Source organism: Nannobrachium achirus, assembly GCF_963921795.1.
Source record: "Nannobrachium achirus genome assembly, contig: SCAFFOLD_220, whole genome shotgun sequence".
Lineage (NCBI taxonomy): Eukaryota > Metazoa > Chordata > Actinopteri > Myctophiformes > Myctophidae > Nannobrachium > Nannobrachium achirus.
In genome coordinates this window covers 77,501-89,793 of record NW_027664807.1, presented here as the reverse complement: position 1 = coordinate 89,793, position 12,293 = coordinate 77,501, and the positions used below count along the sequence as shown (strand labels likewise).

At 39.6% G+C, this 12,293-nt stretch overlaps 1 protein-coding gene across 1 annotated transcript in view; it reads right to left on the bottom strand.

Moving 5' to 3' along the window:
* Positions 1 to 12,293, bottom strand: part of LOC308280790 (tyrosine-protein kinase HCK-like) — a gene marked incomplete at both ends in the record, with an annotated part of 106,802 nt that overhangs the window by 22,191 nt on the left and 72,318 nt on the right. The window contains 2 exons of the mRNA XM_080755106.1: positions 1,887 to 2,035; positions 2,203 to 2,334. Coding sequence (XP_080611232.1) covers positions 1,887 to 2,035; positions 2,203 to 2,334 — 281 coding nt within the window. The remainder of the gene's footprint in view (positions 1 to 1,886; positions 2,036 to 2,202; positions 2,335 to 12,293) is intronic.

Genomic DNA, 12,293 nt, shown 5'->3' with positions numbered 1-12,293 from the left:
CGAGAACAGACAGACAGATAGATGTCCAAGTACAATTCATCGAAAATGATTTATATGAGAGAGAGAGAGAGAGAGAGAGAGAGAGAGAGAGAGAGAGAGAGAGAGAGAGAGAGATGTGCCTCTGTGTCCTACATTTTGCACTTTATTTGTTTTTATTATTTTGTTTACACTTATTATTTATGCACAGTTATGCACAGTTTTTCTGTCTCAAAATCTTCCAGCATGGTAGAAAACTCCCAGGACATTATCCAGATGTTTAAAGTTGGTGTAGAACCTACCAGGTAGAGGTCTTCACGGGTCCAATTTTAACTACCCGAACCCAAAGGGACCGGGGAAAATGGAGCCGGACCTATTTGGCCCCGTCTATAAATTGGAATTTCAGAACCGTTACCCGGTCCAACGGCCCCGTACTATTAACACTTCGCCAGCCGAAATAGAATGGTTGTTGGTAGAGCCGTGAAATTTCTATTATTATATTATGATCTGAACCGCATTCATTTTACATCCAGCGCTATATCACGTGGTCTTCATCCCCCATTACCATACCGCGATCCCCCGTTGTATACTCACCAGAGTTCCCAATGAAATTCTCAATCTGCATTGGTTTAGAGTGGGGGATTCGGCCGACGCGTCATGTCCCCGTGCGTTTCGCGTGCGCGATCCGTTCACGTAAATGTCGCCTCAAATAATCCACGTGTGACTCAAGAGTAGAAATGAACAGTTTCGCTCGCATAGCCCGCACCACTGCTGCTGTAGAAGCACTTGTGTATAAACAGTAAACGGACGGCTGCAAGGAGCCTCTGAGAAGGAGTGGACCTGACGTTACTTCTGCTTCATGTCAGACCAGCCATGCGCTATCGATGCACGAGTGGTGACTAGGGAAGGTTAGACGATCGCCGATTTTCGGATAAAAATCATTTATTTCGGTTTTAATGACCCAGTACAGTAAAAGACGGCGCGGCTGAGACTCCTTGCTCAGATGTCCGGTATAAAACGGTTTTAATATTAAGAGGCTCCCCGTGGCTTGGAAAGGGTTAATAGGCAAATTAGATCCGATACCCGCGCAGAACGAGAGGTCCGAAACCCGAACCTGTGGCCCCGAAACGACGGAATGCCAACGTTATTATTAAGAGTTGTATGAGACTTCTTTCTTACCTAACGTCGCCATGGTTGCAGCGCTGCCTGCGTCTCTCGTCACAACATGATATTTTCCCAGACCAGTAAGTCAATCAATGCGGACAGTTTGTAAATACAAATAAATCCATGTTTTCTTTATTCCTTCTTCTTTGGCTAGCCAATTATGCTAATGCTATCATTTTCTGTCGCATGTTGTTGATTACAGTCTGCTTTGAAGTTTCCATTATGCTTTGCAGAGCATGACAAAACACGATGACAACTCCATTGTGAAACACAAACCAACACGTTACGTTAATATCAAATCTTTGATAATAATAATATATCTGCCCCAGACACGGCAGACAGTGTCCTCCTCCTGAGTTCTAAACAACTTTATTTCACTATCTAGGCTTAAGATTACATGCTGTATCATTTAGGGCCATCTTGTGGCAAAATCGTTGTAGTGCACCTGTACGCATATTTTTCAATCTCGGCTGACTCGGTTCCCCTCGGGTATAAGGAACCGGCGATTTCACTATCAAATACCCAGGACCCGGGACATACGGCGGCGGCTCCGACCCGGCCCCAACCTCACTGCGCATAAACAGCCCTGTTACCCGGCTCGGGGCGGGTTGGACCCCAGGTAAATTCGGATCTCGGGCAGGTCCGAAGACCTCTACTACCAGGACATTCTACAGTGTTTAAAGGTGGTGTAGAACCTACCAGGACATTCTGCAGATGTTTAAAGGTGGTGTAGAACCTACCAGGACATTCTGCAGATGTTTAAAGGTGGGTCGGTCCTCTGGTTTGTCCTTCCAGCATTCCAGCATGATGTTGTAGAGCTTCTTAGGACAGCTCTCCAGCCGTGGCATACGGTAACCTTTCTTCACTGCAGACCTCACTTCTGCATGGTTCATCCCTGGTGAGAGGAACACAATCATATTATGTCTGCTAGAAATGGAAGCTGACAGTGAAAAACATATAGCAACACTTACAGTATGCACATATTGACAACATTACTGATTGTCAAATGTAGTCTTTCTGTGATGAGCTCACTATCTTTGTGTTGATGAGTGTGTTTCTGACCTGGGTATGGTTTGCACCCATAGCTGATGATCTCAGTCAGCAGGATGCCAAAGGACCACACATCAGCTTTAATGCTGGAGGAGTGACTGCCGATGGCCTCGGGTGCTGCCCACCTTGTGGCAAGCTTAGTTCCTGTTTATATGGGGAAAATGAGTCACATCAAATCAATAACAATATTGCATGTAATAATTACCTCACAGTAACAATATACCATCATATACTGTATCTGATATCACAGGTGGTGGTGGTAAAATTATATTTGAAACCACTAAGTGCTTAATAAGATACACACCATGGATGGGATTCTGGATTCTGGACATTCAATATTAAATTCAAGACTAAAATCATAATTTGTATTGTTACATCTGTCCAACATTTTTGTATTGTTACATCTGTGCACGCACGCACGCACGCACGCACGCACGCACGCACGCACGCACGCACGCACGCACGCACGCACGCACGCACGCACACACACGCACACACACACACGCACACACACACACACACACACACACACTCTCTAATGTACATACATACATACATATACACACATACATACATACATATATACATACATACATACATACATACATACATACATACATGGGTGGGTGACGTGACGTAACGTTTTCGCTGTCCTCGGTGTCAAACATGTATAAATAAAAAATATATTTGTCAAAAACCTTCTGAATATTGTGCAGGACATTAAGCTTTATGTGAACTTACTCAAGATTAAAACATTTCATTCCTCATTTCTTCAAAATCTTCAACCAAACATGGCAAAACTCATATGGTGTGACTGTCCTGACCTTGTTTCTCAAAGTGGGAACTTGAATAAAACTAAGAAAAAGAATTGCTAAAAATCATTTGAAAATGAATTTAGGCTAAAAAAAATGTCTATTTTGAGCCTATATCTTCTCAAAGTCAAAGCATAATGTTTTCAGTCATTTCTGATCAAAAACATTTTGTCCCCCAACCCAAAATCATTTGGTGTGACACTAGTTTGGAAAAATTAAACAGGCAATTATTTGGACACCTATTGGCTAGAGAGGTCCTTCTTCTGTAAGGCTATTCAGCACTCCCAGCACAACTGCAAGACAGGTGTCTGAGGTGAGTTATGATTTTAACATTTTCATGAAATGCCATCTTGTTGAAACGTTGACAAACTCACCATTCTGGATGTCTTTTGGTGTGACACCTTTTCTTTAAAAAAAGCTTAAGTTATTTGAAGTTTTGGTCATATTTCCATGTAGAGCTAGGCTGCTTTGTTATAGCTAGCATGCTGTTAGCATGCTAATGTGTACATAGTAGCCTCAAGGTAAACCTAAATGGAGAAAACAGTAATATGGTGTGACACTTAATCATATGGTGTGACATGTCTGCTTGTCACACCATATGACTTGACTGTCACACCATATGATTTATACTGTATTTAACTACAGATATAACAACAAATAACAAAGTTCCATGTTTCTTTTGTACATTTAAACATTTGTTTTAAACATTTTTACATAAAATGTAATTTAGCTTCATTCAGTGATACTTCAAATTCATCAGACAGAGCAGAAACCCCTTCACAGAAACCTTAACATATTGTTTCAATCTAAACAATATTTTCTCTTTGTCTTAAACTATACATTCCATTTTCTTTTGTCAGCTGGAAAATGACAAGTGCTGAGAGAACGAGAAAGTACAGGGAGAAACTAAACAATGACCCAGCAAGGAGAGAGGAGCCAAAGGGGCGAGACTGCATTTTCTACGAAGAGCAGGAGGTTGTCTGTGGCATAGCAGAACCTCAACAAGGCAGCCGGTTTGCTACCCTCACCAAATACGACTGGCTGATGTACAAATAATACAGTCTAAATGTATAATCTAATCTGATCTAATACTTTTGTACTTTCACTCACTGGACTGGACAGTGGACAGTGTTAAGGTAGGACCCGAGACAAAACTAGCGAAAATAGCTGATCTACAAGCTCTCAACACGTTGTGCTGCGAGAGCTTGTAGATCAGCTATTTTCAGAGTTGCGCAACCCAGCACTCTTTAGCTAGTGGAGATGTGGTGTAATGTCATGATTCCTAATTACATTTGTTCAACACAAAATGCTGTGTTCAAGTTCAGGAGACTTCGGAAAAAAAGCAATTTACCTGAATGCTGAGTTCTGTTTCCACTAATTGGTGTTAATAAAATGTTGCCTTCAATGCCTTGGCTCCAAGTGTGGCTATGCGCCTTATTGTCCCTTTAGGATCCTTCTGCCGTGGGCCGGCAGAAGACTTAGGTGTGCGTAGCATTCCTGTGCACATCCTCATCATCCATCTACTACTACAATTCTTTCTTATCCCATGTTAAAGCCCTACAATAATATCCTGTTCAGAAATATTAAGGCCATGTTATCCTGGGTAATTGTTTAATCAATCAGTAAAGTTCAGTACTCACTAATAGGTAGGTTAAAACACAGTTTGCTTTGACACATGAAGATATGATCATACGGTGTGACACTAAATCATTTGGTGTGACATTCCAAATAGTGAGAAATCATACCTTTATTAATGATTAAACCAAAAAAATGTTTATGGATTACATAGAGAATATTATCAGGAAGAGTCACAAATATTTGTGTAATTTTAGAGAAAGTTTTGACAGAATACATTTAAAATATGTTGTAAGATCATGAACATGGGCCTCACACAGAGTGTCGATTATGAAAAAAATATACAGATATAATTAATTTTCAAAAAACTATAGTGGATCACTGGTTAGTTATGATAAAGGACTTTGATAAAGTGAGTAACTTAAGAAAGATGTACTCCATTTTCATTTTATGAACAATTATTTTCATGTCACACCATATGACGATTTTAGGCACAAGTACAACAAACTGCTGAATAAAGTCTGATTCCAATAAAATATCTAAAAACAAAATGTATTTCCATAAGGTTGAGAGTGAGTAGAACAAAAGTAAATAACTTTTATGCCTGCAATTTAAAGTTTTTTTAAAAACACATTTTTTGGGGCGTCACGTCACTGACCCACATACATACATACATTCTGTACATACATAGTAATCATATACAGCATATTCTGTTTATATAATTACCACTCAAACACAGTCCTTTGTTCACATTCAACCATGTATCAGTCCTTCACCTGTACTGCTGCAAATCTTTATGAGAAACAACTAAAATAAGACCTTAGACCTGGCGAAAACAGTTGCGTGCATTAGTGCAAGATGACGATAAAGGAAATCATTAAAGGGAAAACATTAACTTCTGAAAAGCCTACTAGGCCTTAAAACCTGGTTAAAACAGTTGTGTGCACAAGATTAGATGAGGATAAAGGAAATCATTAAATGGAAAACATGAAATTAACTTCTGAAAAGGCTTCTAGGCCTACACCCAGGGGCGGAGCGTCCGGTTAAGTTGGGTAAGCCCGTGGACCGCAGGGGCCCGGCCGTCAGCCTCCGACTGACCGTCAGTCTCAATCCAAATGACCGTCAATCTGCCTGACCATCAGTCGGAGTCCCCCTAGTCCCCCTCCCTTGCAATTGGGTCCCCTTTCTGTATCGTGCTGCCTCTGTTACACCTATTTCCTGTTATATTAACCTGGGTAAAATGTCGCACATTGGGAAGTAAAGAGGGACACACTTTATTGTGAAGGACAACAGGAAGAGCAGACATATGTCATGGCTTGATTGGCTTCTATTCACAGACAGACAATATGTTGTTTACGTTTAATGAGAAGTGTACTGATGTCTGCAGTGGAACCGCGCACTTTCAAAACCTTTCGTAATTGGTATCAATTAAAATATACCACAGACACTTTCAAAAAAGACAGGCAGCGATGCACAAGCAAGCAAGGCATTAAAGGAGCTATAGTCAACATTTTCTTGAAAAACTGGGCGATAAAATAAAAATAATGTTTCGAAAATATGTTATAAAAAATATTAGGCTTCATATATGTGTTTCTATTCAATAATGTCCACAAAAGGCATAACATAATGATAAAATAATCATTTTGGCCGATGTCGGACCGATTTTGTTTACATCCCTCTTCTATTCTTTTGGATTGATAAGGCTGCAGGATGGTGGAAGAGGCTATGCTCAGCCAGCCAGGCAAAAACAAAGAAAAGAGAAATAAAAGTCCACCATTGCTGCCGATAAACGAGACCAGAGTGAACATGCAGCTTTTCCCCGTTGCAGTTTCGTGAAGGCCATGCTCTGTTACATGACGTTTCTTCTTCAAAGGTAAGCATTCATTTGTAAACATGGCTAACGTTAGCTGTTATCTACTTGCTAACGACTCTAGCTGGTTATTCACTGCTTGTCTTGAATGTCGTTGGTTTCAATCGGAATGCTTGCCATAAATACATAGCCTATTTACCTACAGTGGTTCCCAAACTTTTTTGGCTCAGGAGTCAGGACCCCAAAGAGAAATTAATAGACGTTTGCCTGTGAAAATAGCAGATCTACAAGCTCACAACGCGGCACAAATTACACATCCCAATTCCCAAACTTTTTAGCTCTGGACTCAAAAGAGAAAGTGGAAGTTTGCCGTGAAAACGGCAGCTCACAATGCGTTGCTTCGCGGTGCGCTGTGAGCTTGTAGATCGGCTATTTTCACTACTTTGTTTTCTAATTTATGGAATTCAATATCCCCTTGGTTTAACTGACTGAAGAGAAAAAGAAACATAGTGTGAATGAATGATGATGAGAAGAATATAATGGAACAAGTGGCAATCATAGTGCCATCTGAGCAGATACATTTAAAACTGTGTGCACTAGCTATAACATTTCAGTAGCCGCAAATTGCAACACTAGATGTTCTTTATAATCGGATGAATCTAGGGTTGCAATACCTCCCATAGGGATCCAATGGATCAAAACGTTTTTTTTGCTATCTGATTGTATTAAACAACGTCAAACTCATATTGCGGCTCTATGGAAAGCTTGGAATTTACTCTTGCTATCTGCAAAGTGTTTGTTTCAGAAAAATCCACCGTAGACATGTTATGAGCCAGTTTCTATCAAGAAATTGGCTTCAGGTGATTATTTTTTCTAAGTGTTGGAGTTTGGAAGGGCTTGTGGAAAATCGCTCAACGGTCCTGTGACCACCTGGTTCTAAATGTCATATAATGCAGGAGGCAGCGGGACGCAGCGTTATAGAAGACGAGCACTTCCGAAATTCAACACTTAGAAAATAAACCATGTCTGCTCGGATTTCTTGACAGAAAATAAATCATAACATGTTTACTGTGGATTTTTCTGAAAAAAACACTTTGCAGATAGAAAGAGTAAATTCCAAGCTTTCCATAGACATGCAATATTGATGAGTTTGACGTTGTTTAATACAATCAGATAGCAAAAAAACGTTTTGATGCATTGGCTGCCTATGGGAGGTAATGCAACCCTAGATTCATCCGATTATAAAAAAAAAATCTAGTGTTACAATTTGCGGCTAACATTTCAGTAAAAAAATAAATAATAATAATAATCTGGAGATACTCTAATGTATATAGTCATCTAAACAGTGAACAGCAGCTGACACTTGAGGGACTTGCAGTGTACACCAGATGTTATTGCTATTGTTATTATGCTGGTTATTATGCTATGTTGATGATAAATAAATACATTTTATAATGAATCAGTGGCACACATTTTCCACAAATTATATGTGTGTGTGTGTGTGTGTGTGTGTGTGTGTGTGTGTGTGTGTGTGTGTGTGTGTGTGTGTGTGTGTGTGTGTGTGTGTGTGTGTGTGTGTGTGTGTGTGTGTTCTTTTCCCCTGTATGCACTGACAGGAGTGGTATCAATTCATCAAAGGGTTTTCCATGATGACCCAGAGATCCATCCACCCTACGATGTCTCATCACACGTTGTGGACTGGGTGAGTACTAATTGCAACTCATTATGTCCAGCGCCTAGTGATACTAGTGGAGAAAAGAAAATCCCTTACATTTTATCGGGTACTTTTATAACTAGACTAGTTTTCTATATATTATATGTTCTGCTCTTTGTATGATGTCACACACTGCCACCATTGAAAGTAATAGATTGACAAAAATAAAATATATGGAAAATGGGATGAAAACAGCAGTGAAATGCCAGTTCTTTAACATTTCAATGTGAAGGACCCCTAAATAGACAAGTATTACTTAATTAGGCTGTGGACCCCATAACAATTGTTTTGTTTTTTAATCCCCATGTTGGATTATACTATGAAGTGTTTCTCAAATGGGGTTACGTGTACCCGTGGGGGTATGCATGGGTACTACAGGGGGTAGAGGAGAATATGGCAATATTTATTTTACTGTTATGGGTACTGACAAAACATTGACAGAACATATTGGAACTGGACTCTAGATGTACATTGTATAAGCAAATAGCTGTAGTCAGGTGGGCTTCATAAATTAGTATAACTAAATAAAATAAAATAAACGTTTTGAGAACCAGTGGTCTATAATATATACTGTATATGTAGAACAGTGGTGATTTTGGAGGGGGGGGGGGGTCCACTGATATATACATTGATAGTTAGTTTGAAACCAGTAGACAAGGTTTTACCCTGGGTAACCAATAATCATTTGGTTCCATTTCATTGAGTTACATTAGCAATCAGTTGTACATTGTGGGTCCCTGAAATGAAAACATGAAATGGTTGTTGGATAAAAATTGGGATTAAGTGAGAATCACTGGCATATCAAGCTAAAAAGCTAGACCTGTAGCCATATTATCCAGATAGCCTGATTGCCCAATCGTGAAGAAGTCACAAATCAAACTGAATATATAGCTGCAATGCATTATTAGATAATGCCAATGCATGTTGAAAAATGTATTATTCTACCACAAATGGTTCATTAATCACTTGACTTTCTTCAAAGTCTATTTACTCTCAAATACGTTTGCTTCTCATTGATTCATTAACAGAAAGAAAAGTATACATGGCTGAAATTTCGTCCAACATGGCAACCCGCATTTAAAGCGCGGTGCCGCATTCGGCCATTAGGGGCGCACTTTCCTAATGACATAAAATGTAAATATTGAATAAGAGAGCTCAATTTCTTGACTATTGCTCCTTTAATCATGACGGTGGATATATTGAACAATTACGCCAGCGAGGAAACTATACAATGATATAATCATCACGGATACTTTCTGATTCTGGAAGTGGAACAATTAATCTGTGAGTATTATTGCCTGAACAGGTCAACTGTTAGGACTTCTCTTGTCTATCTTGCAGCTGAAAGGGGCCCGAGCATTGTGGCTCGCATACCAGCCCAGTTCTGAATTGTTCCGCTACTGCCTACACCTACTAGTAAAACTAGTGGAACCGCGATCTTGCCACACGTGAATAATTGTGGTTGTAAACAATAACACAGACAATATAAATTCTTAGTCTAATAATGGGAAGAAGGGGTTATCATCATGGCCCCAAATAACGTTTAAATATCTTGCAATTGGCAACGAGTCTCTTATGAAATCGGCAAGAGTGCCTCTCAATAGGCTACATAAAGCTATACTATAACCTCTCCATCATCGGCAATAGTCAGTGGTGTGTGTTCCCCACACTCCCACCGTTGCGCTCAGGTTCACCTGGAAAACCGTGGTCGCAGCAGGGCTTGACATTAACCTTTTGAGGCACAGTGTCATCTGGACAAATACATTTCCCATTCACTTGTCCAGGCACAAAAGTCACTGGTCAATTTGCCATTTCAGTCTTTTTATTATTTTTTTCCCCCTCTTTTTTTTGACAAATAAATAAGACCCCCTTGGCCCCCTCCACTCCACAGTCCATAGTCTGCATACAGCACAAAGCTGCTAGGAGCATCACAGAAAAAGTGAAACCAAAAGCCACAAGTATATTTAATTATTTTTCCTTAAATCTTTATCCCACGATTTTGTAACCCATTTTTCACCCAGGGTCAAGTACATTCTTAATTCATTTAATTGTTCATAAGGATTTATAGTCATAGACAAGCCTAATGTCTATGAGCATTTCTGCAGCGCAAAAAAAAACTAATAAAAAATAAAGTTGAGCCTCAATGCATGCATGCGTACTAGCTCTAAGGAACATTTTAAATGTAGCCTACTTGTGGCTTTTGGGTTCACTTTTTCTGTGATGTTCCTAGAGCTTTGTGTTGTATAGACTATGGACTGTGGAGTGGAGGGGCCAAGGGGGTCTTATTTATTTGTCCAAGGAAATAAAATAAAAAAGACTGTGAAATGGCAAATTAACAGTGACTTTTGTGCCTGGACAAGTGAAAGGGAAATGTACTTGTCCAGAGGACACTCTGCCTCAAAAAGTTAATGTCAAGCCCTGCTACTATAGCTGTGGCTTTTGGTTTCACATTTTCTGTGACGCTTCTAGCAGCTTTTTGCTGTATGCAGACTGTGGAGTGGAGGGGGGCAAGGGGGTCTTATTTATTTGTCCAAAAAAAAGAGAGGAAAAAAAGAATAATAAAGACTGAAATGGCAAATTGACCAGTGACTTTTGTGCCTGCAAGTGAATGGGAAATGTAGTCCAGATGACACTGTTGTGCCTCAAAAAAAATTAATGTCAAGCCCTGCTACTATAGCTAGTATATCCCCTGACCCTCCCAAAATGGCTGCCGGGGGAGGTGCAGCTCAGTATGACACCAGCTAGACTGCAGTGAGCATTAGTTGGTTAATTCTTTAACATGGGATTTCAGAAAAAAATGCCTTTTATAAGGAGGTTAGAGCTATTTTGGGGTACAAGTGGGGTAAAAGTGGGGTACCAGGCACTTTTATATACTTTAATTCAAGGGTGCTGAAACTGAAAAGCATGTGGCTGGTGTATTCACGGACATCTTTAATCAATCCCTTCGTGAGAGCAAAGTCCCATCATGCTTCAAATCAGCAATCATTGTGCCTGTTCCAAAAAAAGGCAAGATAACGGGGCTAAACGATTGGAGGCTGGTTGCACTTATGCCAATAGTGAGCAAATGCTTTGAAAAGCATATCAGGAATATGATCAATGATAAATTGCCACCAACACTCGACCCAATGCAATTTGCATATCGTCAGACCAGATCTACAGATGACGCCATTGCAACATCTCTTCACTCCATCCTCTCTCACACCTTGAGGAGAAGAAGTCATGAGTGAGAATGCTATTCATTGACTACAGCTCAGTGTTCAACACCATAATTGTTTGCGACCAAAGGTCGCATTATACCCTGAAAAACCTTGTCGCTTGTCTGTCTGACTGTCTGGCTGTACAGGAAGTGATGTCAGTGTGATGTCACATGTTTTTCAGTACAGGAAGTGATCTCACGTGACATCACTTTTATGCCCATAATACTGTATGAGTCATTCTTTACCACACCACTGTGACTCACTGTCTCTCTGCTCTGAAGTTGATTGCATGGAAAAGCGAAAGTTGATCACAGTGATGTGGTACAGAATGACTCATATATGGGCATAAAAGGGATGTCACGTGACATTGTACAGAAAATGGAGGCGGAAAATGAGAATGTTAGGGTACCCCCTTATGCCCATATATGGAGATCCTCGGGTATCAAATCCAAGGCCCTACGTTTTATGCCCATATATGGAGATTCCTATATTGTCAATATTAACTCATTTGCTGCCATTTTAACATTGTACTGTAAGGCTTTTCTGCCATTTTGTATAATGGATATTTTTTTTTATATTTACATTTTTCCTAAATTCTGTTTTTGCATGACAATGTCATACAGTAATGAAAATGAAAGAAGACAAGCTCTAGTTTCACCCAAAAAATATAATTTTGTATTTACGATGTACCATTCTATAGTTATAGCCATTTCAAAACCCTTACTTTACTTTACTTTATTTGTTTATTTAGACGGGACAATGCATATTAATGAACACTACATGAATGCAATGTAAATAAGCCAGAATTAGCAAGAATGCTAAATTTCATCCGTAGTCCCCACATGAAGACAAAACAATACATACCAACAAACAGTAACCCTACATTAGGAGAGGGCGCCTAAGAACATACATACAAATACTATTTTTCCTGAACCAAGAAAAAAACAAAAAAAACAACACATATTACTAACAGTACCCTACATTAAAAAAGGATA